Source organism: Phyllobates terribilis, unplaced genomic scaffold (genome assembly GCF_046119375.1).
Source record: "Phyllobates terribilis strain yellow unplaced genomic scaffold, ASM4611937v1 Scaffold_11__3_contigs__length_659146591, whole genome shotgun sequence".
NCBI lineage: Eukaryota > Metazoa > Chordata > Amphibia > Anura > Dendrobatidae > Phyllobates > Phyllobates terribilis.
The window spans coordinates 326,533,577-326,559,583 of NW_027362771.1; the positions used below are offsets into that span (position 1 = coordinate 326,533,577).

At 42.2% G+C, this 26,007-nt stretch overlaps 1 protein-coding gene across 1 annotated transcript in view; it reads left to right on the forward strand.

The window, feature by feature from the left end:
* The window catches only part of LOC141166188 (TRPM8 channel-associated factor homolog), a 191,490-nt gene that overhangs the window by 48,221 nt on the left and 117,262 nt on the right, over positions 1–26,007 (forward strand). The window contains exon 5 of the mRNA XM_073652638.1: positions 11,613–11,826. Within this exon, the coding sequence (XP_073508739.1) occupies positions 11,613–11,826 (214 nt within the window). The remainder of the gene's footprint in view (positions 1–11,612; positions 11,827–26,007) is intronic.

Sequence of the window (26,007 nt, forward strand, 5' to 3'; positions counted from 1 at the left end):
ATGTGTGTTGCGCATCCAGGAGCACCAAGTCCCTGTTGTGTTGGTGGCGAGGTAACAATCATGCTTCCTTCCTCTGTCCTCTCCCCCCAACCTCGCACAACAGAAATGTGATTAAGGTCTCCCTCATCTGATGAGTCTTCCATCAGTTCGTCCTCCACTTCTTCCTGGGCTCCTGCACCTTCCTCACTAGTTTGGCTGCTACCATGCGCCCTGGTAAAACCATCTCCCCCACCCTCACATGCCTGCCGCCTTGGTGCTGCCGACCGTCTGGACCTTGCAGATGTTAGCCCTTCCGCATACAACTCCTCCTCCTCTACTTCCTCCACCTCCTCTTGTGCCACCACCTGACTCCGAATTCTGTTTAACATGTGCTCCAGCATGTAAATCACCGGAATAGTCATGCTGATAATGGCATCGTCAGCACTAAACATCTTCGTCGCCATTTCAAAACTGTGCAGAAGGGTGCATAGGTCCCTGATCTGAGACCACTCCTCCAGCGTGATTTGCCCCACGTCTGGATCTCGTTGGCCCAGGCTATACGTCAGAACGTATTGCACCAGGGCTTGTCGGTGCTGCCACAGTCGCTGCAACATGTGCAGAGTTGAATTCCACCGGGTAGGCACATCGCATTTTAGCCGGTGAAGTGGCAGGCCCAACGACTTCTGTAGAGATGTAAGTCGCTGAGCTGCGGGATGCGAACGGCGGAAGTGAGCACACAGCGACCGTGCCCTCTGCAGAAGGTTATCTAGTCTGGGATAGTGGGCTAAAAATTGCTGGACAACCAGGTTCAACACGTGAGCCATACAAGGCACGTGTGTGACATTGCCCCGGCGAAGGGCCGCACCCAGGTTTGCAGCATTGTCGCACACGGCCTTCCCTGGTTTCAGGTCCAGTGGAGACAACCATTCATGAAATTGGTTCTCCAGAGCTGACCACAACTCCTCAGCTGTGTGACTCACATTTGGCTTTGGGTGCAGGTGGAAGACCGAGAGGAGGTTGAGGAGGCAGAAGCAGTGGAGGAACTTTGACATAAAGAGGATTGACGCACAACTCGTGGGGATGGCAAGACTTGGACAGCAGCCCCTTGTCCTGCTGTCACCATAGTTACCCAGTGCCCAGTCAGCGACATGTAACGCCCCTGTCCATGCCTACTCGTCCAAGTGTCTGTGGTGAAATGCACCCTGTCACACACAGAGTTTCTCAAAGAAGCGGTGATGTTGTGTGCGACATGCTGGTGGAGCGCAGGCACACCTTTCTTTGAGAAGTAGTGCCGACTGGGCATCTGGTACTGGGGCACTGCGACGGACATAAGGTCTCGAAAATCCTCTGTGTCCACCAGGCGGAAAGGCAGCATTTCTGTAGCCAAGAGCTTGCAGATGGTGAAATTCAACCTCTTAGCTTTCTCATGGCTAGGAGGAAATGGTCTTTTACTTGTCCACATCTGAGGGACCGAGGGCTGGCTATTGTGCTTAGATGGGGTTGATAAGGGTGTCCCCGGCAAACTGCCGGTCTGTGAGGAAGATGCAGGCGGACATGTTAGGTTGCCTTGATCCAAAAGTGGTGCTATCGATGTCGGACAGCGCTCAACACCAGCTGGTGTTACCACCTCCAAAGAAAATGACCTGCCAATCACGCTGGCTGTTGCGGGTAAAGAGGTGGCAGGTCTGCGCCCCAAAACAGGTGTGACTGCTGTCCCCCCAATCACAGAGGATGAAGAGGCCGCGGATGCACAAGATATGGCAGACGGTGGTTGGCCCGGCCGGCTAGGTCGCATTGTAGCACACTGAGCTTCCCACTGCAACTTATGCTTCATGTCCATGTGCCGGTTCATGCATGAAGTACTCAAACTATGTATTTTTTGGCCTCTACTTAGCTTTTGCTGACAAATGTTACAGATAACACGAGTTGGGTCATCTTTATCGATCAGAAAAAATGCCCAGGCTATGCAAGGCTTAGCACCCATGCGACCTGAAGAGCCACCACGACTTGTGGTGAGAGGCAGAGTTGTGTTTGAGGATGCAGTTGTTGACGTGCTTCCAGTACTACGTCTCTGTCCAGGAAGGCGCAACCTGACCTCGTCGTCACTAGCATCTTCCTCCACCTCCTCTGCTGACCTCATCTCTTGGCTGACTGTGGGTTGACAGTAAGTGGGATCTCCAACCTCATCATCATCACCCTGTGCGTTATCACACCCGTCGTCCTCAGAGCCAACCTGTTCCTGCCCTGACAAAAAACTAAAGTTGTCGCTCCAATCAGGTATTTGAGTCTCATCATCGTCTTCCTCATTGTCTCCACCAACAGGAGTTACAGTTTGGGAATGAGGGTCTACATTATGGTCAGAACCTTCTGCGTCTGGTCCTGGATCCGACTCATAAAGATTCTGGGCATCAGTGCAGATCATTTCCTCGTCTGGATTCACAGAAGCGCTGGAGTCGACCTCTGATTCCCAGGCTATAGTATGAGTAAACAGATCTGCAGACTCAACCATCTGTTCTACCTCATACTCAGACGGGCAGCTGGAGATTTGGGAGCTGTGAGGAAGCAAGTGCGATTGGGGTGACACCTTTGAGGACTGGAGTATTTGTGATGTTGAAGTTGATGTGGAGGAGAGCCCACTTAAAGGAGAACTTGATATCCGTTGAAGCACCTGCTGTTTTTGTGCCTCATCTGGAATTTGTAGCGATTGGCGTGGCCGTAAGAAAGGGATCTTATCACATTGTCCACTAAAAGAAGTAGACATTTTAGTTTGGCTGGAAGATGGTCTTTCTTCTGCAGATGTTACTGTTGCTTTAACACCTACCCCACGGACACAACCTTTTTTCCCCTTCCCAACACGCCTATTCCCCTTTCCACCAGCAGCAGACCTTTTTCCACTCATTTTGGTGGTTAACTAATTCACAACTCTGGAGTTGTTTGCACAAAAAAACAATGGATGGGAACCGAGCAGAGCTGAGTGGCCAAACTGTGGTATTAGGCCAAAACTATTGGCTGGGTTAGATGCAGAAAAAAATTATATTCAATTTGCAACCTGATGGAGGTCAGTATAGATGGACTAATAGAACAAGTCCCACACACAGCTAGAAGCCCAAATATTTTTCAGAGGTAGATGCAGAAAAAAATATATTCAGTTTGCAACCTGATGGAGGTCAGTATAGATGGACTAATAGAGAAAGTCCCACACACTGCTAGAAGGCCAAATATTTTTTCAGAGCTAGATGCAGACAAAAAAATATTTTGAATTTGCAACCTGATGGAGGTCAGTATAGGTGGACTAATAGAACAAGTCCCACACACTGTTAGAAGGCCAAATATTTTTTCAGAGCTAGATGCAGGAAAAAATTATATTCAGTTTGCAACCTGATGGAGGTCAGTATAGATGGACTAATAGAGAAAGTCCCACACACTGCTAGAAGGCCAAATATTTTTTCAGAGCTAGATTCAGAAAAAAATTATATTCAGTTTGCAACCTGATGGAGGTCTGTATAGATGGATTTATAGAACAAGTCCCACACACAGCTACAAGCCCAATATTTTTTCAGAGGTAGATGCAGAAAAAAATATATTCAGCTTGCAACCTGATGGAGGTCAGTATAGATGGACTAATACAACAAGTCCCACACACAGCTAGAAGCCCAATATTTTTTCAGAGCTAGATGCAGAAAAAAATTATATTCAATTTGCAACCTGATGGATGTCAGTATAGATGGATTAATAGAACAAGTCCCACACAAAGCTAGAAGCCCAAATATTTTTTCAGAGGTAGATGCAGAAAAAAATTATATTCAATTTGCAACCTGATGGAGGTCAGTATAGATGGATTAATGGAACAAGTCCCACACACAGCTAGAAGCCCAAATATTTTTTCAGAGCTAGATGCAGATAAAAATTATTTTTAATTTGCAACCTGATGGAGGTCAGTATAGATGGACTAATAGAGAAAGTCCCACACACTGCTAGAAGGCCAAATATTTTTTCAGCGCTAGGTGCAGAAAAAAATTATATTCAGTTTGCAACCTGATGGAGGTCTGTATAGATGGATTAATAGAACAAGTCCCACACACAGCTAGAAGCCCAAATATATTTTCATAGGTAGATGCAGAAAAAAATTATATTCAGTTTGCAACCTGATGGAGGTCTGTATAGATGGATTAATAGAACAAGTCCCACACACAGCTACAAGCCCAATATTTTTTCAGAGGTAGATGCAGAAAAAAATATATTCAGTTTGCAACCTGATGGAGGTCAGTATAGATGGACTAATACAACAAGTCCCACACACAGCTAGAAGCCCAATATTTTTTCAGAGCTAGATGCAGAAAAAAATTAGATTCAATTTGCAACCTGATGGAGGTCAGTATAGATGGAGTAATAGAACAAGTCCCACACACAGCTAGAAGCCCAAATATTTTTTCAGAGGTAGATGCAGAAAAAAATTATATTCAGTTTGCAACCTGATGGAGGTCTGTATAGATGGATTAATAGAACAAGTCCCACACACAGCTACAAGCCCAATATTTTTTCAGAGGTAGATGCAGAAAAAAATATATTCAGTTTGCAACCTGATGGAGGTCAGTATAGATGGACTAATAGAGAAAGTCCCACACACTGCTAGAAGGCCAAATATTTTTTCAGAGCTAGATGCAGACAAAAAATTATTTTGAATTTGCAGCGTGATGGAGGTCAGTATAGATGGACTAATAGAACAAGTCCCACACACAGCTAGAAGCCCAAATATTTTTTCAGAGGTAGATGCAGATAAAAATTATTTTTAATTTGCAACCTGATGGAGGTCAGTATAGATGGACTAATAGAGATAGTCCCACACACTGCGAGAAGGCCAAATATTTTTTCAGCGCTAGGTGCAGAAAAAAATTATATTCAGTTTGCAACCTGATGGAGGTCTGTATAGATGGATTAATAGAACAAGTCCCACACACAGCTAGAAGCCCAAATATTTTTTCAGAGGTAGATGCAGAAAAAAATTATATTCAGTTTGCAACCTGATGGAGGTCTGTATAGATGGATTAATAGAACAAGTCCCACACACAGCTACAAGCCCAATATTTTTTCAGAGGTAGATGCAGAAAAAAATATATTCAGTTTGCAATTGTTGGAGGTCAGTATAGATGGACTAATACAACAAGTCCCACACACAGCTAGAAGCCCAATATTTTTTCAGAGCTAGATGCAGAAAAAAATTATATTCAATTTGCAACCTGATGGAGGTCAGTATAGATGGAGTAATAGAACAAGTCCCACACACAGCTAGAAGCCCAAATATTTTTTCAGAGCTAGATGCAGATAAAAATTATTTTTAATTTGCAACCTGATGGAGGTCAGTATAGATGGACTAATAGAGAAAGTCCCACACACTGCTAGAAGGCCAAATATTTTTTCAGAGCTAGATGCAGACAAAAAATTATTTTGAATTTGCAGCGTGATGAAGGTCAGTATAGATGGACTAATAGAACAAGTCCCACACACAGCTAGAAGCCCAAATATTTTTTCAGAGGTAGATGCAGATAAAAATTATTTTTAATTTGCAACCTGATGGAGGTCAGTATAGATGGACTAATACAACAAGTCCCACACACAGCTAGAAGCCCAATATTTTTTCAGAGGTAGATGCAGAAAAAAATATATTCAGTTTGCAACCTGATGGAGGTCAGTATAGATGGACTAATACAACAAGTCCCACACACAGCTAGAAGCCCAATATTTTTTCAGAGCTAGATGCAGAAAAAAATTATATTCAATTTGCAACGTGATGGAGGTCAGTATAGATGGAGTAATAGAACAAGTCCCACACACAGCTAGAAGCCCAAATATTTTTTCAGAGCTAGATGCAGATAAAAATTATTTTTAATTTGCAACCTGATGGAGGTCAGTATAGATGGACTAATAGAGAAAGTCCCACACACTGCTAGAAGGCCAAATATTTTTTCAGAGCTAGGTGCAGAAAAAAATTATATTCAGTTTGCAACCTGATGGAGGTCTGTATAGATGGATTAATAGAACAAGTCCCACACACAGCTACAAGCCCAATATTTTTTCAGAGGTAGATGCAGAAAAAAATATATTCAGTTTGCAACCTGATGGAGGTCAGTATAGATGGACTAATACAACAAGTCCCACACACAGCTAGAAGCCCAATATTTTTTCAGAGCTAGATGCAGAGAAAAATTAGATTCAATTTGCAACCTGATGGAGGTCAGTATAGATGGAGTAATAGAACAAGTCCCACACACAGCTAGAAGCCCAAATATTTTTTCAGAGGTAGATGCAGAAAAAAATTATATTCAGTTTGCAACCTGATGGAGGTCTGTATAGATGGATTAATAGAACAAGTCCCACACACAGCTACAAGCCCAATATTTTTTCAGAGGTAGATGCAGAAAAAAATATATTCAGTTTGCAACCTGATGGAGGTCAGTATAGATGGACTAATAGAGAAAGTCCCACACACTGCTAGAAGGCCAAATATTTTTTCAGAGCTAGATGCAGACAAAAAATTATTTTGAATTTGCAGCGTGATGGAGGTCAGTATAGATGGACTAATAGAACAAGTCCCACACACAGCTAGAAGCCCAAATATTTTTTCAGAGGTAGATGCAGATAAAAATTATTTTTAATTTGCAACCTGATGGAGGTCAGCATAGATGGACTAATAGAGAAAGTCCCACACACTGCTAGAAGGCCAAATATTTTTTCAGAGCTAGATGCAGAAAAAAATTATATTCAGTTTGCAACCTGATGGAGGTCTGTATAGATGGGTTAATAGAACAAGTCCCACGCACAGCTAGAAGCCCAATATTTTTTCAGAGGTAGATGCAGAAAAAAATATATTCAGTTTGCAACCTGATGGAGGTCAGTATAGATGGACTAATACAACAAGTCCCGCACACAGCTAGAAGCCCAATATTTTTTCAGAGGTAGATGCAGAAAAAAATATATTCAGTTTGCAACCTGATGGAGGTCAGTATAGATGGACTAATACAACAAGTCCCGCACACAGCTAGAAGCCCAATATTTTTTCAGAGGTAGATGCAGAAAAAAATATATTCAGTTTGCAACCTGATGGAGGTCAGTATAGATGGACTAATACAACAAGTCCCACACACAGCTAGAAGCCCAATATTTTTTCAGAGCTAGATGCAGAAAAAAATTATATTCAATTTGCAACATGATGGAGGTCAGTATAGATGGAGTAATAGAACAAGTCCCACACACAGCTAGAAGCCCAATATTTTTTCAGAGCTATATGCAGATAAAAATTATTTTTAATTTGCAACCTAATGGAGGTCAGTATAGATGGACTAATAGAGAAAGTCCCACACACTGCTAGAAGGCCAAATATTTTTTCAGAGCTAGATGCAGACAAAAAATTATTTTGAATTTGCAGCGTGATGAAGGTCAGTATAGATGGACTAATAGAACAAGTCCCACACACAGCTAGAAGCCCAAATATTTTTTCAGAGTTAGATGCAGATAAAAATTATTTTTAATTTGCAACCTGATGGAGGTCAGTATAGATGGACTAATAGAGAAAGTCCCACACACTGCTAGAAGGCCAAATATTTTTTCAGAGCTAGATGCAGAAAAAAATTATATTCAGTTTGCAACCTGATGGAGGTCAGTATAGATGGACTAATAGAGAAAGTCCCACACACTGCTAGAAGGCCAAATATTTTTTCAGAGCTAGATGCAGAAAAAAATTATATTCAGTTTGCAACCTAATGGAGGTCTGTATAGATGGATTAATAGAACAAGTCCCACACACAGCTAGAAGCCCAATATTTTTTCAGAGGTAGATGCAGAAAAAAATATATTCAGTTTGCAACCTGATGGAGGTCAGTATAGATGGACTAATACAACAAGTCCCACACACAGCTAGAAGCCCAATATTTTTTCAGAGCTAGATGCAGAAAAAAATTATATTCAATTTGCAACGTGATGGAGGTCAGTATAGATGGAGTAATAGAACAAGTCCCACACACAGCTAGAAGCCCAAATATTTTTTCAGAGCTAGATGCAGATAAAAATTATTTTTAATTTGCAACCTGATGGAGGTCAGTATAGATGGACTAATAGAGAAAGTCCCACACACTGCTAGAAGGCCAAATATTTTTTCAGAGCTAGATGCAGAAAAAAATTATATTCAGTTTGCAACCTGATGGAGGTCTGTATAGATGGATTAATAGAACAAGTCCCACACACAGCTACAAGCCCAATATTTTTTCAGAGGTAGATGCAGAAAAAAATATATTCAGTTTGCAACCTGATGGAGGTCAGTATAGATGGACTAATACAACAAGTCCCACACACAGCTAGAAGCCCAATATTTTTTCAGAGCTAGATGCAGAAAAAAATTATATTCAATTTGCAACCTGATGGAGGTCTGTATAGATGGATTAATAGAACAAGTCCCACACACAGCTACAAGCCCAATATTTTTTCAGAGGTAGATGCAGAAAAAAATATATTCAGTTTGCAACCCGATGGAAGTCAGTATAGATGGACTAATAGAGAAAGTCCCACACACTGCTAGAAGGCCAAATATTTTTTCAGAGCTAGATGCAGAAAAAAATTATATTCAATTTGCAACCTGATGGAGGTCAGTATAGATGGACTAATAGAATGATGCTATGCCCAAAAGATTTTACTTCACTAGGTGCAGTAAAAAAATTGGTATTCTATACACAGGTGGTATATCTTGCAACACAGATAGGCTACTCCACTGACTAACACACTCTTCAATAGGCCAAAAAGGATTAGCTTTGCTAGATTCAGCCAAATGCTGTGAAAAAAACTTGCACAGCACTGGCACAGACCTGCCTGGCAAAAACTGATAGGAACTGATGTAACCTAGTCCTGAAAAGGACTCCAATTACAATTAGTCTTTACTCCCACAACCTATCTATTTAAGAGCACAGACCTGCCTGATAAAAGTCGTAGGAAATGCTGTAGCCTAGTCCTTAAAAGCACTGCAATCACAACTATTCCCTACTCCCAAGCTATCTGTAGATTTGTGCGAAAATTGGTTTGAAATTAACAAGGTATAGCGCACACAGCAACAGCGGTGCCGTCTAACACGCAGCTGCAGCAGTGAGAAAATGGTGGCGACGGGGAAAATGGCTTGGTCGTATAGGGCAAGGACATGTGACATACACTGCCAATGACACATGCCCTTGCTTGTGTGAAAAAAAGCACTTCGCTCCGTGTGTGCGCTGCTGATAGGCTGACAGATTGCACCTCCCCACTGTAAATGCGGGAAAGAGAAAAAAAAATGGAGATCTTCATTATTCCTGCAGAGATCCATCCCCTGCCCCTCCCCCCACCCCGCTGTACACTCAAACTGCGTATTAACATTAATTTTCATCATTACTGAGAAAAAATCCAGTTATGATTTTGGTGCACGAACAGTTATCGAACATAGCCTCGAACAGCCGAATTTTTCTCAAATCGTTCGTGTTCGCCGAACGGCTCGAACACCGCCCAAAACAGCTCGAATTTGAGATTGGCGAACAGTTCGAGTAGAACAACGCTCATCTCTAGTCAATACCCCTGTGTGCCTGAGAGAAGCTGCAGCATATGATCTATGGTCGCCCTGAGTAACGGTTCCCACAGGATTCCAAAGAATTCATGTAACCTGTCTTGCCCCTATCTGAACCTAGCGGCATGCGTGTATCAATGACCTTAATAAAGCAGCTCATGCTCGAAAACCCTCCAATGTGGCTGAATTATAACAGTTTTGCAAAGATGAGAGGGCCAAAATTCCTCCAGATCATTGTAAAAGACTCATTGCCAGTAATTGCAAATGCTTGCTGCTAAGGGTGGCCCAACCAGTTGTTAGGTTTAGGGGGCAATCACTTTTTCACACTGGGCCCTGTAGGTTTGTATTTCTTTTTCCCTTAAAAATATAGACTTTCTGTTATGATCTGCAACATAAACTAAGGAAAGATAGGGGAAAGCAGTCCCTACAGTAAGACTAAGCTGAATCCCTACGATGTAGCGGGCTGCCTGTTCCTTGTGAACAGACCCACCTTAGTCCTCGGCTAGTCTGAACGAAGACCTATAGAGTAAAGGGAGGGGTTCCTAAAAGAACTAAGGACTGGGACAAAAATGGGACACCTCCTAAACAGAAGTAGATGCAGAGCGCAAGAGACAAACAGTCTCATGCTGCACATAACACATCTGCATCTCTGGCTGCTATGGGCATAAAAGGGGACAAACTTATGGTGTGGCCCCCATGCTCCCCTGACCTCAACCCCATTGAGAAGCTCTGGAGCATCATCAAAAGGAGTGTCTATGATGGCGGGAGGCAGTTCACATCTAAGCAACAGCTCTGGGAGGGTATTCTGTCCTCATGCAAAACAATTTAAGCAGAAACCATCCAAAACCTGACAAATTCAATGGACGAGAGAGTTCAGAAGCTCCTTTCGAACAAGGGGTCCTATGTGCAAATGTAACATCACTTAGAATAAAGTTTTGAGTTGAAAACTGTTTGATTTCAGTTTGTAATAACCTGCTAATGCTTATAATTTCAAAAATGACCATTTTTTGTTCTTTATTAAAATGAAAAGGTTGAAAACTCTGCTGTGCATAATAATTTGGAACATGCATTTTGAGTGCAGTTTGAGTTTTTTATTTTTTTAAAAATATACTGTTATCATAGGCAGTTTGTACAAAAACCTTTCAATTGTACTCTAATAGTTATTTGACTGGAAAATTACAATGACTGCAATTCATATAGGTAATTTGGGAAAATCTGAGAAAATATTATTTGCATAATAATTTGGAACACAGTGTATACAGTGATGCGTAATCCATGCGATCTAATGCAAGTCAATGGCAGCGAAGACGCAGCACTTCCGCAAAACAATTGGTAGTGCTGTGTTTTTTTCCGCAATGATAATCAGCAGCGGAAATTTCCGCAGCATGTGCACAGCACATGCGGATTATCATTGGGGAACATGGCAGACCTTCTACCATGCGTTTTAATGCGTTTCCTCAGCGTTTCCGCAGCTGCAAAAACGCTGCAGAAATGCATTAAAAACTCATCGTGGGCACACAGCCTAAGAGATGTGCGATCATTTGAAATTCGAATTTGCCTCTAGAGAAAAAGAGAAAGATCCATTAGGAATCACTGATCTCCACTTTACTAAACACCACTGTAAAAGGTATGATAAACTGGGATGTGAAGTCATATCTGTGACGACACAGCGTCAGTCTGGCCACTGATGCGGGGGTGAATTAGTCTTAATTATGCCAGACATACTGTTCCTTTGTTCATTAGGTTTAGGGACATAAGACATTGATTAATGTGAAACTGTCCATTAGCACTGTCATGTTGGTGAATTTCCAGGTTTTATTGTTTTCTATTGGACTTTCATTCCTGTATCATAATTTTCTTGTTTTTATTCTGTATTGATTTTAGTGTGCATCATGGCTTAATAAAGTTTTTTTTTTTCAAGATATTATTTTGTACTAAGTATGCTTGATATTCAAGATTTTTGTCTTGCTTATAGGATTTATTATTTATTCATTTTTTTGGTCCCAATTCATTTTTCTGCGTCCATACAGAATTCATTTTATTTACTTTTTCATTTTAGGTACAAATTGGTTGTCAGACAGATGACCTGAGCTCAGCAGAACAGTTGGGTCGTGCCCCAGTAGTTGTGTGTAAAAAGAACGTTGTTAATGAGAAGGTTGTGATATCCAGTGTCTGGGGAGGACTCCTGTATGTTATTGTCAAGGGGAAAAGTCAACTAGGAATAGTTCCAGTTACAGTCTATGGAGCAGAACCAGCACCAACATTTATAAATGGTAAGTGTGATGTATTTGTTCATGCTCAATTAAGAGCACTCTTCAAAAGGGGCATACAGTTGTACTCAAAAGTTTACATACCCCGTCAGAATTTTTCCTTTCTTGGCCTTGTTTCAGAGAATATGAATGATAACAAAAAAACTTTTTTTCCACTCATGGTTATTGGTTGGGTGAAGGGATTTATTTTCAAACTACTGTGTTTTCTCTTTTTTAACCCCTTAAGCCCCGAGGGTGGTTTGCACGTTAATGGCCAGGCCAATTTTTACAATTCTGACCACTGTCACTTTATGAGGTAATTACTCTGGAACGCTTCAACGGATCCTACTGATTCTGAGATTGTTTTTTCGTAACATATTGTACTTCATGATTGTGGTAAAATTTCTTCGATATCACTTGCGTTTATTTGTGAAAAAAATGGAAATTTGGCGAAAATTTTTTTGAAAATTTCCCACATGTCTACTTTACATCAGAACAATTTTGGAACCAAAATTTTTTTTTGTTAGGGAGCTATAAGGGTTAAAAGTTGACCAGCGATTTCTCATTTTTCCAACAAAATTTACAAAACCATTTTTTTAGGGACCACATCACATTTGAAGTCACTTTGAGAGGTCTTTATGACAGAAAATACCCAAAAGTGACACCATTCTAAAAACTGCACCCCTCAAGGTGCTCAAAACCACATTCAAGAACTTTATTAACCCTTCAGGTGCTTCACAGGAATTTTTTGAATGTGGAAGAAAAAAATGAACATTTAACTTTTTTCACAAAAATGTTACTTTAGACCCAATTTTTTTTATTTTCACAGAGGTAAAAAGAAAAAATGGACCCCAAAATTTGTTGTGCAATTTCCCCTGGGCACGCAGATACCCAATATGTGGGGAAAAAACACTGTTTTGGCGCACGGCAGGGCTCGGAAGGGAAGAAGCGCCATTTGACTTTTTGATTGTAAAATTTGCTTGAATAATTAGCGGACGCCATGTTGTGTTTGGAGAGCCCCTGTGTGCCCAAACATTGGAGCTCCCCCACAAGTGACCCCATTTTGGAAACTAGACCCCCCAAGGCACCTATCTAGATGCATAGTAAGCACTTGGAACCCCCAGGTGCTTCACAAATTGATTCGTAAAAATGAAAAAGTGAAAAAAAAACCACTTTTTCATATTTATGAATCAATTTGTGAAGCACCTGGGGGTTCCAAGTGCTCACTATGCATCTAGATAGGTGCCTTGGGGGGTCTAGTTTCCAAAATGGGGTCACTTGTGGGAGAGCTCCAATGTTTGGGCACACAGGGACTCTCCAAATGCAACATGGTATCCGCTGACAAATTGAATGGAAAATCGGCTCAAATTGTTAGCGGACACCAAGTTGCGTTTGGAGAGCCCCTGTGTGCCCAAACTTTGGAGCTCCCCCACAAGTGACCCCATTTTGGAAACTAGACCCCCAAAGGCAACTATCTAGATGCATAGTGAGCACTTGGAACCCCCAGGTGCTTCACAAATTGATTCGTAAAAATGAAAAAGTGAAAAAAAAACACTTTCATATTTATGAATCAATTTGTGAAACACCTGGGGGTTCCAAGTGCTCACTATGCATCTAGATAGGTGCCTTGGGGGGTCTAGTTTCCAAAATGGGGTCACTTGTGGGGGAGCTCCAATGTTTGGGCACACAGGGGCTCTCCAAATGCAACATGATGTCCGCTAACAATTTGAGCCGACAATTTGTTAGCGGATACCATGTTGCATTTGGAGAGTCCCTGTGTGCCCAAACATTGGAGCTCCCCCACAAGTGACCCCATTTTGAAAACTAGACCCCCCAAGGCACCTATCTAGATGCATAGTGAGCACTTGGAACCCCCAGGTGTTTCACAAATTGATTCATAAATATGAAAAAGTGTTTTTTCTTCACTTTTTCATTTTTACGAATCAATTTGTGAAGCACCTGGGGGTTCCAAGTGCTCACTTTGCATATAGATAGGTGCCTTGGGGGGTCTAGTTTCCAAAATGGGGTCACTTGTGGGGGAGCTCCAATGTTTGTGCACGCAGTAGCTCTCCAAACGCAACATGGCGTCCGCTAACAATTTGAGCCGATTTTCCATTCAATTTGTTAGCGGACACCATGTCGCGTTTGGAGAGCCCATGATGTGCCTAAACAGTGGAGCTCCCCCACAAGTGACCCCATTTTGGAAACTATACCCCTCAAGGATTTTATTAAGGTGTATAGTGAACATTTTGAACCCAGAGGTACGACACAGAATTTGTTTACATTAGGTCATCATATTGAATAAGTTGTCATTAGTCTTGAGCGCAAGTGCTCGCTACTTGAGTTTGCATCGGGTACTCAGGTATGCACCATGTACAGCGTGTGCTCGAGTGACATGCTCGAGTCCCTGCTCCGCATGTTTTACGGTTATTAGACACCCAAAAAAAAGCATGGCAGTCACTCCCCGTAAAGTTTTTTTGGCCGCGAAGCATATGGGCAGAGACTCAAGCATGTCACTCAAATACCCACGATACTCAATGCATACCAGAGCACCCGATGCAAACTCAAGTGGCGAGCACTTGCGCTCAACACTAGTCGCCATATCGTCATCTTTTTTCTTACTTTGGAAAAAAATCCCAACCCCATCACAACCCTAACCCCAACCCTAACCCCAACCCCAGCCCTAACCGTAGCACAACCCTAACCGTAGCACAACCCTAACCATAGCACAACCCTAACCCTAGCACAACCCTAACCCCAAACCCAGCCCTAACCCTAGCCCAATCCTAACCCAAGAGTTTATTTTTGACGCCGTTCCTCGTGCGGTATAAGTGATTAGACGACTTTATTCTTCGGGTCGGTGTGATTACAGCAATACCAGAATCATATGGGGTTTTTATGACTGACAGCTGTCACACACAAAAAGACGCATTTTTTGTAAAATCTAGTTTTTGCATCGCCATATTTTGAGAGGTATAATTTTTCCAGATTTTGGCAGACAGTCATGTGACGGCTCGTTTTTTGCGGGATGAGTTGACGTTGTTATTGGTGCCATTTTCAGGCACGTGACATTTTTTGATCGCTTTCTATTCCGATTTTTGGGAGGCAGAATAAACAAAAACCAACAATTCAGGAATTGTTTTTTTTTTTTTTTAATTCTGTTCCGCGTGTGGTAAAAGTGATAAGGCAGCTTTATTCTTCGGGTCAGTACGTTTACAGCGGTACCACATTTATATCGTTTTTCTATGTTTTGCACTTTTACATAATAAAAGCAATTTTATAGAAAAAAATATTTTTTAGCATAGCTTTATTCTGAGAGCTATAACTTTTTTATTTTTCGGCTGATGGAGCTGTATGTCAGCTTGTTTTTTGCGGGACGAGATGACGTTTTCAGCGGTACCATTTTTATTTATATTTATCTTTTTGATCACGTGTTATTTCATTTTTTATTTGGCGGTATGGTGATAAAGCATTGTTTTTAGCTTCGTTTTTTTTTTTTTTTTTTTACCGTGTTCACTGAAGGGGTTAACTAGTGGGACAGTTTTATAGGTCAGGTTGTTCCGGACGCGGCGATACTAAATATGTGTACTTTTATTGTTTTTTTTTTTTTTTTTTTTTATAATAATATTTATTGATGGGTACATTATATTTTTATTTTTGGTGGATTATTTTATTTATTTATTTTTTATATTTTTGCAATTTTTTTTTTTTTTTCACTTACTGACAGTTTTTATACTTTATTACTTTGTCCCACTATGGGACTTTCACTTTTTTTTCTCTGATCGCCTGCATGGCACAGGAATGCAGCACCATCCCTGTGTCATACAGGCTATCAGCGCTGCACAGTGAGAAGATTGTTTGGAGATGCACTGCGCATGTCCAAACAATCTTCCTGCTGTCTGGTGACCCGGATGTTGTCATGACGACATCGGGTCGTCATGGCAACACCCGGGAAGCCTTTACAGACAGTGCTGGAAGCCGGAAGAGGAGGTGAGTATCTGCGATCACCTCCCCTTGCCCCCGCAATGCTGCGATCGGCTGCGATCGACTTCGATTGCAGCATCGCAGGGGTTAATGTGCTGTGAGCGGTGCAGGACCGCTCCCTGCACATAGTACCGGGTGTCAGCTGTGAGAATCAGCGGACACCCGGCAGCGATCGCGCCCGCACAGCCTGTGTGCGCGCGATCGCGATGACGTACTAATACGGGTCTGGCTCTTAAGTCCCAGGGCACAGACGCGTATTAGTACGTCAGATGTTATTAAGGGGTTAAATCTTAATGACAACCAAAAACATCCAAATGACCCTGATCAAAAGTTCACATACCCTGGTGATTTTGGCCTGATAACATGCTCAGAATTTGATACAAATGGGTTTGAATGGCTACTAAAGGTAAAATCTTCACCTGTGTACTGTTTGCTTGTAGTCAGTGTGTGTGCATAAAAGCTTTGTGAGTTTCTGGGATCCAGATAGACTCTTGCATCTTTCATCCAGCCACTGACGTTTCTGGATTGTGAGTCAAGGGGAAAGCAAAAGATTTGTTAACGTATCTACGGGAAAAGGTAGTTGAACAATATAACTTCGGAAAGGGATACAAAAAGATACCCAAGGAATTGATAATGCCAGTCAGCAGCGTTCAAACTGTGATTAACAAATGGAAAATCAGGCACTCTGTAAAAACCAAACCACGGTCAGGTAGACCAACAAAAAATTCGGCCACAACTGCCAGGAAAATTGTTCGGGATGCAAAGAAAAACCCACAAATAACATCAGCTGAAATTCAGGACTCTCAGAAAACTAGCGGTGTGGCTGTTTTAAGATGCACAATAAGGAGGCACTTGAAGAAAAATGGGCTGCATGGTCGAGTCGCCAGAAGAAAGTCATTACTGCGCAAATGCCACAAACTATCTCATCTACAATACGCCAAACAGCACAGAGACAAGCCTCAAAACTTCTGGAACAAGGTAATTTGGAGTGATGAGACCAAAATTGAATTTCATGCTGTCATTGATGTTAAAGGGGGCAATTATTTATTGTAGATGAGATATTTCTGTATTGCTGTGAATTGTGCCTCTCAGCATGACACTAGAGGCAGTCTATTACGCTCAACCAATGATAGGTCCTAATAGGTCTACATTGATAACAGATCTGGAGGCTAGTGTAAAGCTGAATTTACTCTTAAAGATTATCATGAACAAACTTTCTTAAGAGCACTCTTTTAACAACAATCTTTTGGTGTAAACAGGCTGCCAATCACCTGATGAGTGAAAACACTTATTCATCAGGTGAAATGACCTGTTGTGCAGCCAAGAGATCATCGGTTTTAGCAATGCATCATACTGTATAAACAGGACTAGACTGCTGAGAACAAGAGCAGTCGATGTAAAACAATCTACTACTGCGTATTTTCACTGTACAAAAAATGCAGCGTCTTACAGTTCCGGCAAAGTAGGTGGAATTTATATAAATTTCATGCCCACTGTGCATTTTTTCTTTACACTGTACAAACTGATTTGTGGTGCGTTTTTGCAATCCACAACCTGTCATTTTTTCCTTTTTTAAAGTTACAGATTTTCCTTATAGATTTCAATGAGATGAGGAAAATCTGCAGGCAAAATGCATATATGCTTTTTTTTATTATTTTTCTACAGCGGAAATGCACTAAAAATGCTTGCCATCTGCACATGACTTAATCAGGAAAGTTTTATCAAGGTAAGTAACAGAAAGTTTGCAAAACAAATTAGTTTTCTTTAAAAAATAACATAGCAAAAGGAGACAAAAACCACAGCAGGATAAAACATAAAAACACATGTAAAACATGTAAAAAATGCACTCAAAATGGGTAAAAAATGCATATAAACTAATTTAGCTAAATGGAGCAGTAATGCTGCAGAACATGTTGCATGCTGCAACATCAAGAATGCACCAAATACTTAATTCCTTGCCATTTTCAATATCTCATGTAATTATAAGCATAGCCTGAAAACCCAAGGCGTCATGGATCATGAAGTCTGTAAGGTAGGATGTGGAGTACAGCTCTATCTACCGTGGCAAGGTACCTTTGCATCCCAATTCTATAAAATATCTCAGTCTTAGGCTAAGTGCTCACGATGCAGAAATGCTGCATATTTTTTCCTCTTCTCCCCGGCAGGAAAAATGCATGCGGATTTTACTTGCGTTTTTTCCTACCAGATAGAAGCGTTTGTCAAGCGTTTTCACATGCATTTCCGCATGCAGGTTATCAAGCGCTTTTCCAAGCAATTTTAGCATCACTTGGAAAGTGCTTGACAACTTGGTCAACCAGCATGGATTTATATAGTGTGACCAAGTTAGTAGTTAAAAAAAGAATAAAAATAGTAAAAAATTAAGAAAAAAAAACCATTATACTCACCTTCCAATGGCCCCTGGTGTTTTCACATGACTAGATGACGTCATGGCAGGTCCTTTCACACCACCGCGAGCCATACAACAGACCGGACATAGCGGAGAAAACACCGGGGGCCATCGGAAGGTAAGTATAATCTTTATTTTTTATTTTAAATTCTTTTTTTAACAGGTTCTATGGTACCCAGGTCTGGATGAGAGTCTCCTCTTCTTCAGACCCGGGTACCATCCGCACATTGAATCGCATAATATCCGCTTGTGCACATGTGTTCATACGGATATTATGCGATTCAATGCAAGTCAATGGCGGCAATTACGCTGCGTGTCCACAAAATTAATAGACATGCTGCGTATTTTTCCGCAATGATAATCCGCAGCGGAAATTTCCGCAGCATGTGCACAGCACATGAGGATTATCATTGGGGACCATGGGGCACGTATTACCAAGCGTTTTTTAAGCGTTTTCGCTGCGAAATTCCGCGGCAAAAACACTTGAAAAACGCATAGTGGGCACACAGCCTTAACATGAAAAAAAATATGGGAAAAATGTGTGTCTGTATAAAAGCAGATGAATATAGAGGTACAGTAGGGCCCAATAGACTGCAGAGTTTGTATGGAGCTTTAGTACTGTGCATGAAGCTTAAGGCCGGGATCTCACGACTAATGATTCTCTCGTGTGAGAGAACCGGATCGATTATGCTAATGACACTCGGCTTTAACTCTGATCAGAGTTTGAGCCGATTGTCAGCTTACTGTGATCCGATTCTCTTGGATGAGAAAATTGTATCACAGGTGCGGAGAAGACAGTGAACTAAAGTTCTGCGTCTTCTCCATTGCCTGTGTCCACATAAATTCATACATTTGAATGTGTGCACGTGATCCGATTTACAGAGCCACACGCATGTTCCAATTTTTTTTCTCATGCCGAATCGACTTATCTGTCGTGCTATGGTCTGTGATGCACTCCTCTACCTCTTCTCTGTTGAGATAACACAGGATATTATATGATATAGTGATGTTCAGTTCTGTTACCTGAACTTTGCTCCCTGCTTTGTAGAGCCTTATAGAGCCAGAAGGGACAGCCATCAACAGGCGAGGGGGCGCCATTTGCACAGGATCAGTGTGCCAACCTCCGTTGACAGGCAGGGGATAGAGTGAAAGTATTAATAGGGACACTACTATGGTCCAATGAGGTGACCACAGGTCAATGAACTGTATGCCTGCTTTATACAGTGGAGAAAATAAGTATTTGATACACTGCAGATTTTGCAAATTTTCCCACCTACAAAGAATGGAGAGGTTTGTAATTTTTATCGTAGGTACACTTCAACTGTGAGATACAGAATCTAAAAAGAAAAATAGAAAATCACTTTGTATGATTTTTAAATAATTAAATTACATTTTATTTCATGAAATAAGTATTTGATCACCTACCAACTAGCAAGAATTCTGGCTCTCACAGACCTGTTAAATTTTCTTTAAGAAGCCCTCCTACTCTGCACTCATTACCTGTTTTATTTGCACCTGTTTAAACTCATTACCTATATAAAAGACATCTGTCCACACACTCAATCACTCACACTTCTACCTCTCCACCATGACCAGGACCAAAGAGCTGTCTAAGGACACCAGGGACAAAATTGTAGACGTGCACAAGGCTGGGATGGGCCACAGGACAATAGGCAATCAGCTTGTTCAGAAGGCAACAACTGTTATTGTAATTATTTGAAAATGGAAAAAACACAAGATGACTGTCAATCTTGTTTGGTATGGGGCTCCATGCAAGATCTTAGCTCGTGTGTTAAGGGTGATTCTGATAAAGGTCAGGAATCAGCCCAGAACTACACGGGAAGACCTGGTCAATGACCTGAAGAAAGCTGGGACCACAGTGTCAAACATTACCGTTAGTAAGACACTACGCAGTCATGGATTAAAATTCTCCTGGGCACACAAGGCTCCCCTGCTCACACCAGCACATGTCCAAGCCCGTTTGCCAATGACCATCTGGATGATCCAAAGTTGTCATGGGAGAAGGTCATGTGGTCAGATAAGACCAAAATATAACTTTTTGGTATCAACTCGCCGTGTTTGGAGAAAGAAGGATGAGTACAACCCCCAGAACACCGTCACAACTGTGAAGCATGGTTGGGGAAATATCATACTTTGGGGGTGCTTTTCTGCAAATCGGACAGGATGACTGTACCGTATTGAAGGGAGGATGGATGGGGTCATGTATTGTGAGATTTTGGCCAACAACCTCCTTCCCTAAGTAAGATCATTGAAGATGGATCATGTCTGGGTCATCCAGCATGACAATGACCCGAAACACACAGCCAGGGCAACTAAGGAGTGGCCCTGTAAGAAGAATTTCAAGGTCTTGGAGTGGCCCTGTAAGAAGCATTTCAAGGTCTTGGAGTGGCCTAGCCAGTCTCCAGACCTGAATCCAAATGAAAATCTTTGGAGGGAGCTGAAACTCAATGTTGCCCAGCAACAGCCCCGAAATCTAAAAGATCTATAGAAGATCTGTATGGAGGAGTGGGCCAAAATCCCTGCTGCTGTGTGTGCAAACTTGATCAAGAACTACAGGAAACATCTGACCTCTGTAATTGCAAACAAAGGTTTTTGTACCAAATATTAAGCTCTATTTTTCTAACGTATCAAATACTTATTTAAAGCGCACCTGTCAGCAGGATTGTGCTTAGTACACTACATACACTATCAGGTGGGCGCCGTTACACTGAATAAAAGGATACCTTTAATAATGAGATAAGTCCAGTGGTTCTTCTGTAATCTTTATTTTCAGTTCTGCCATAACATGCTACTGCGCACAAGCGGGCAGCAATATGGCGCCGCGCACGCGCAGTAGCATCTCTCAGTGATCGAGTGGAGGCCATATTGCTGCAAACAAATTTCTTTTTCCTCTAGCAAAATGGTGCCCATGCGTGCGCAGTAGCATGTATCACTTTCCAATGCTACTACGCATGAGCGGGAGCCATTTTGCTAGAGAAAAAAGAATTTGCCTGAAGCGATATGGCCCCCGCCACCCGCACTCGCGCAGTAACATTTCTCGATCGTCGAGAGATGCTACTGCGCATGCGCGCCGCCATATTGCTGCAACCAAATTCTTTTTCCTGAAGCAAAATGGCGCCCGCGTGTGTGCAGTAGCATCTCTCGGCAACCAAAACATGCTACTGAGCATGTGCGGGCAGCGGTGGCCATATTGTGGGATGTAAATTTTCAGTTTTGAACAGAAATCACACAGGCAATATTTAATACAGTAGGCTGGTCACTGAATGCACAGTGACCTGTCAGAAGGCACAGATAGGAATACATAATGAGAGCACCAGAGCACGAGCATATCATTATGGCAAAACTCTAGATAAAGATTACAGAAGAACCACTGGCTGTATTTCATCATCAAAGGTATCATTTTACTCAGTGTAATGGTGCCCACCTGACAGTGTATGCAGTTTACTAATCACAATCCTGCTGACAGGTGTGCTTTAATGCAATAAAATGAAAATGAATTATGTAAAAATCATACAATCTGATTTTCTGGATTTTTTTTTACATTCTGTCTCTCATAGTTGAAGTGTACCTGCAATAAAAATTACAGACCTCTCCATTTTTTGTAGGTGGGAAAACTTGCAAAATCGGCAGTGTATCAAATACTTATTTTCCCCACTGTATGTTGATATTGTTTGCTTGATGAGCTTTTCTGATATAACTTTCATCTGCACTATATGTGAACATATTTGCCATTAAGGTCTATAGTATTGATAGTATTGTTTGCTATATATACTCCTCCACCCCGTCTCCACTGAGATGTTATATGGTATATAGTAATATTTGGTTATCTTTTTGAATCTACATTTTACAGCACTAGCACTTTAATCTTGTTCCTTCCCATTGACAAGGCCTAACAGGGCCAGAATGGACAGCCACCGACGAGTGAGGGTGTCATCTGCGTAGGATTAGGGTGCCAAACTCCGCTGGCAGGCAGGGGTGAGAATGAGAGCTTTAATAGGGACATTATCAAGGTCCGATGAATTTTTATTATCACTAGTGTGTTTTGTCTTTTGTATGTGTCCATTTTTAACATTTTTTTTAAATTTAACTATTAAAAGCTATATTTTATTACTGGTTAGAAATACAGCAAATATGGTGATTTTTTCTGATGGTGTGTACTACAATAATATCACTTTACTGTGATCTTTTCCATACATCATGGGCCCCATATAACGCTCCATACAGTAAGGGCCCCATATATTGCTCCATACAGTATGGGCCTTATATATTGCTTCATATAGTATGGGACCCATATAATGCTCCATATAGTATGGGCCACATATATAGCTTCATACAGTTTGGGCCCCGTATAATGCTCCATACAGTATGGGCCCCATATAGTGCTCCATACATACAAAAAATAAATAAAGAAAATACTCACCTCTCCTCGCTCCAGACTCCTCAGTGTCTTCTCGCTCTCTGCACTGTGACTGCTCAGAGCAGAGGGCGGACTGTAGTGGCGTCATCGCGCCCTCTGCCCTGAGACGTCACAGAGTCAGAAGACTCGGAGGACACCAGAGCTGCAGTGGAACAGCGAGAGGTAAGTATTGCAAGTGCCGGGGCCCTGAGTAAGTGGGGGGCCCACTCACGAGCGCTGACAACGGGCTCCCTCGACTCAGGGGCCTCATAGCATGCCAGCATCCCCGACGGCGAGTGGGGTCCCCGCTAGCCCAGGGCCCCGGAACTTGCCCGGGTGCTGACGCTGACCCTAGCCCCATAGTATAATATTGATCCGAGTGCTATCATATAAAACACACCTGCTTTATACGGTGTCCACTGCTGATGCCATCTTAAATGTTTATTTAGATTGTCCAGAACTGTGTTATTGATGACCTTATGATAAGACATCAGTATCAGATCGGTGTGGCCTGAGACATGGTACCTCCAATGATCAGCAGTAGAGATGAGCCAATGTTTCAATATTCGATCCGGATTATGATCGCCAAATTTGCAATATTCGCCGATTTATTCATTGAATGTTCGTCGAACATTACCAAATGCTATAGAATTCAATCGGGGGACAAAAAAAACGCATACACAACACCTTCAAACGGGCCCAAAAGCTGCCAAAACACATCAAATTATGGGTAGACACCTGGAAAGTGCCATCAATTGACCCAGAGTACAAGTACTATAATTTATATTACTATTACAGTGACATTTATTCCGTTGCGCTTTACATGTGAAAAGGAGTCACAGTCGGTGACTCATCGACTGATACAAGAGGAGAGAGGACCCTGCCCGTGAGGGTGCACAAACAATCTACAAGGGATGGCTGAGGATACAGTAGGTCAGGGTACAGCTTGTCGTGCAGCGGTATGCTGGAGCAAGGCTTACCGCAGATTGTACGCTTGTCACAAGAAGTTGGTCTGCAGCTTCCATTTCAAGGTTTCCATGGTAGGCGACAGTCTGATGTGTTGGGGTACAGCGTTTTCACAGTAGGGGAGATGCATGGGACAAATTTGTCGAGAGCCTAAATCACGTTAAGTTTCCAGGAGCTCACAACTGAGCAGATTAACCCCTGCACCGATCAATACGAAGGCAAAAGGCTTCTTTTTAATGACTGCAGGAGTGGGAGGAATCAGACGCTGTGGTCTTCTGACTCCTCTCTGTCACGGTAAATCCGTGACACCTTGCAAGCTTCAACACAATGTTCACAAGGTAGACAGCAGCGATGGTCGGTCTCCTAGACAATGAGCTAACTCCTTTATGATGATAGAAGACAACATATGCAAGTAGTTTGTATGTTCTCCCCGTATTAGCGGGGGTTTCCTCCAGGTTCTCTGGTTACCTCCTCAGTAAAAAAACAGCCATATAAGAGTGTTCACAGTTCAAAAATTTAGGGCCTGACACCACCATTTCCGTGGCAACAGATTGGAGATGGCTCTGCAGTGGGAGACCTGCGTGCTAATACTTGGCATGGTAACAGAGGAGGAGGAAGAAGCAGCAGATGCGGTTGATGGGGAAGCTGATGGTTGCTGAGGTCCGCTGGTCTGCATTTTATCGTAGTGAGATTGCCAGAGTAACGCATGTTGATTGCGCATGTGAAGGTTCATTTTTATCGCAAAGTTTGCAGATAATGTGAGCTGGCTCACCCTTTGCGGTCTCAAAAAAGGCCCAGGCTAGGCAACCCTTGCCACCCCTGCAAGATGCAGACCCGTGACCGCTGCTGGCCACAGCCACAGTTGTGGCTAAGGATGCAGTGCTCCTCGTGCTTGCATCACTCCGTGTCTGCGCCATAGGGTGGAAAGTAACCTCTTAGTCTTCCTCCACCTCCTCAGATGAGCTACTCGGCTGCGTGACTCTGGGTTCCAACTAAGTAGGATCTTCAGTCTCCTCATCATCCAATATGTTATCCCATTCCTCACCCTTAGACTGACCCTTCTCCTCTTGTTGCCCAGCACAGTGCAGTCCGCATGAGCCTCAGGGTCAGGAACCTGCTCGGAACCTAATCCGTCCTGCCCTGAATCCAACGTAAAAAAGTTTTAGGCATCGGTGCAGATGCTTTCCTCCTCTTCTTGACTCTGTGAATGTTTGGAGTACACTTCTGATGCCCATGGTATAAAATGGGTGAACAGTTCTACAGTCTCGCCCATCTGTGGTGAACAGTTCTACAGTCTCGCCCATCTGTGGTTCTCTACAGTCAGTTAGGCATTTGGACTGTTGTGACACGGGGGAAAGCAAGGGTAATTGGGGTGCCACCTCTGTGGACTGTACTGTGTGTGATGTTGAGATGGAGGAAGAGGAGAGGCCACTTGAACCAACGCTAGCCATCCACTGAAGCACCTTCTCTTTCTGGCCCTTATCAACAAGGCGCATGGCTGTGCGTCTGTCAAGGAAAGGGAGTGGAGTAGCCCGTCCAGTAACAGAAGTTGTCAGTTGTCTTTGGATAGGACATGACTGTGTTGGTTCATTAGTGCGTCACTAACATTACCACCTACCCCACGTATACCTTGAACACCAAGAATATTCTCCCTTCCACCACAACCTCTCTTTTATCCACTCATGTTGCTCAGATACTGTAGTAGGAGCATGCTATTTGAAAAACAAAATTAGATTTTTTCCTCTGCAACAGCTCTGCACACACCTGAATTTCAGCGGCACTAAATGACAAGGTAAGATATGGCTTGCTGTATAACGTTACTAACCAAACAAAGTATTTTTTTTACTGTGGATGACACCTATATATCATATAGGAGATTTTCTCCAAACTATTCGAAACTGAGATGTTCCTGCTGTATAGTGTTAGGAACCGAATAAAGTATTTTTTTTTTACTGTGGATGACGCCTGTATAACATAGGAGATATTCTCCAAACTATTTCAAACTCAGATCTAGTCTGCTGTATAATGTTAGAAACTAGATTTTTTTGACTTTGCACAAGCTCTGAATACTGCACAAGCTCTGAATACAGCTGAATTTCACTGCCGCTAAAAGAACTAGGTGGCTTATTGCAGAGTATTGTTAGAACTAGAGATGAGCGTTGTTCTACTCGAACTGTTCGCCAATCTCAAATTCGAGCTGTTTTGGGCTGTGTTCGAGCCGTTCGGCGAACACGAACGATTTGAGAAAAATTCGGCTGTTCAAGGTTATGTTCGATAACTGTTCGTGCACCAAAATCATAACTGGATTTTTTCTCAGTAATGATGAAAATTAATGTTAATACGCAGTTTGAGTGTACAGCGGGGTGGGGGGAGGGGCAGGGGATGGATCTCTGCAGGAATAATGAAGATCTCCATTTTTTTTTCTCTTTCC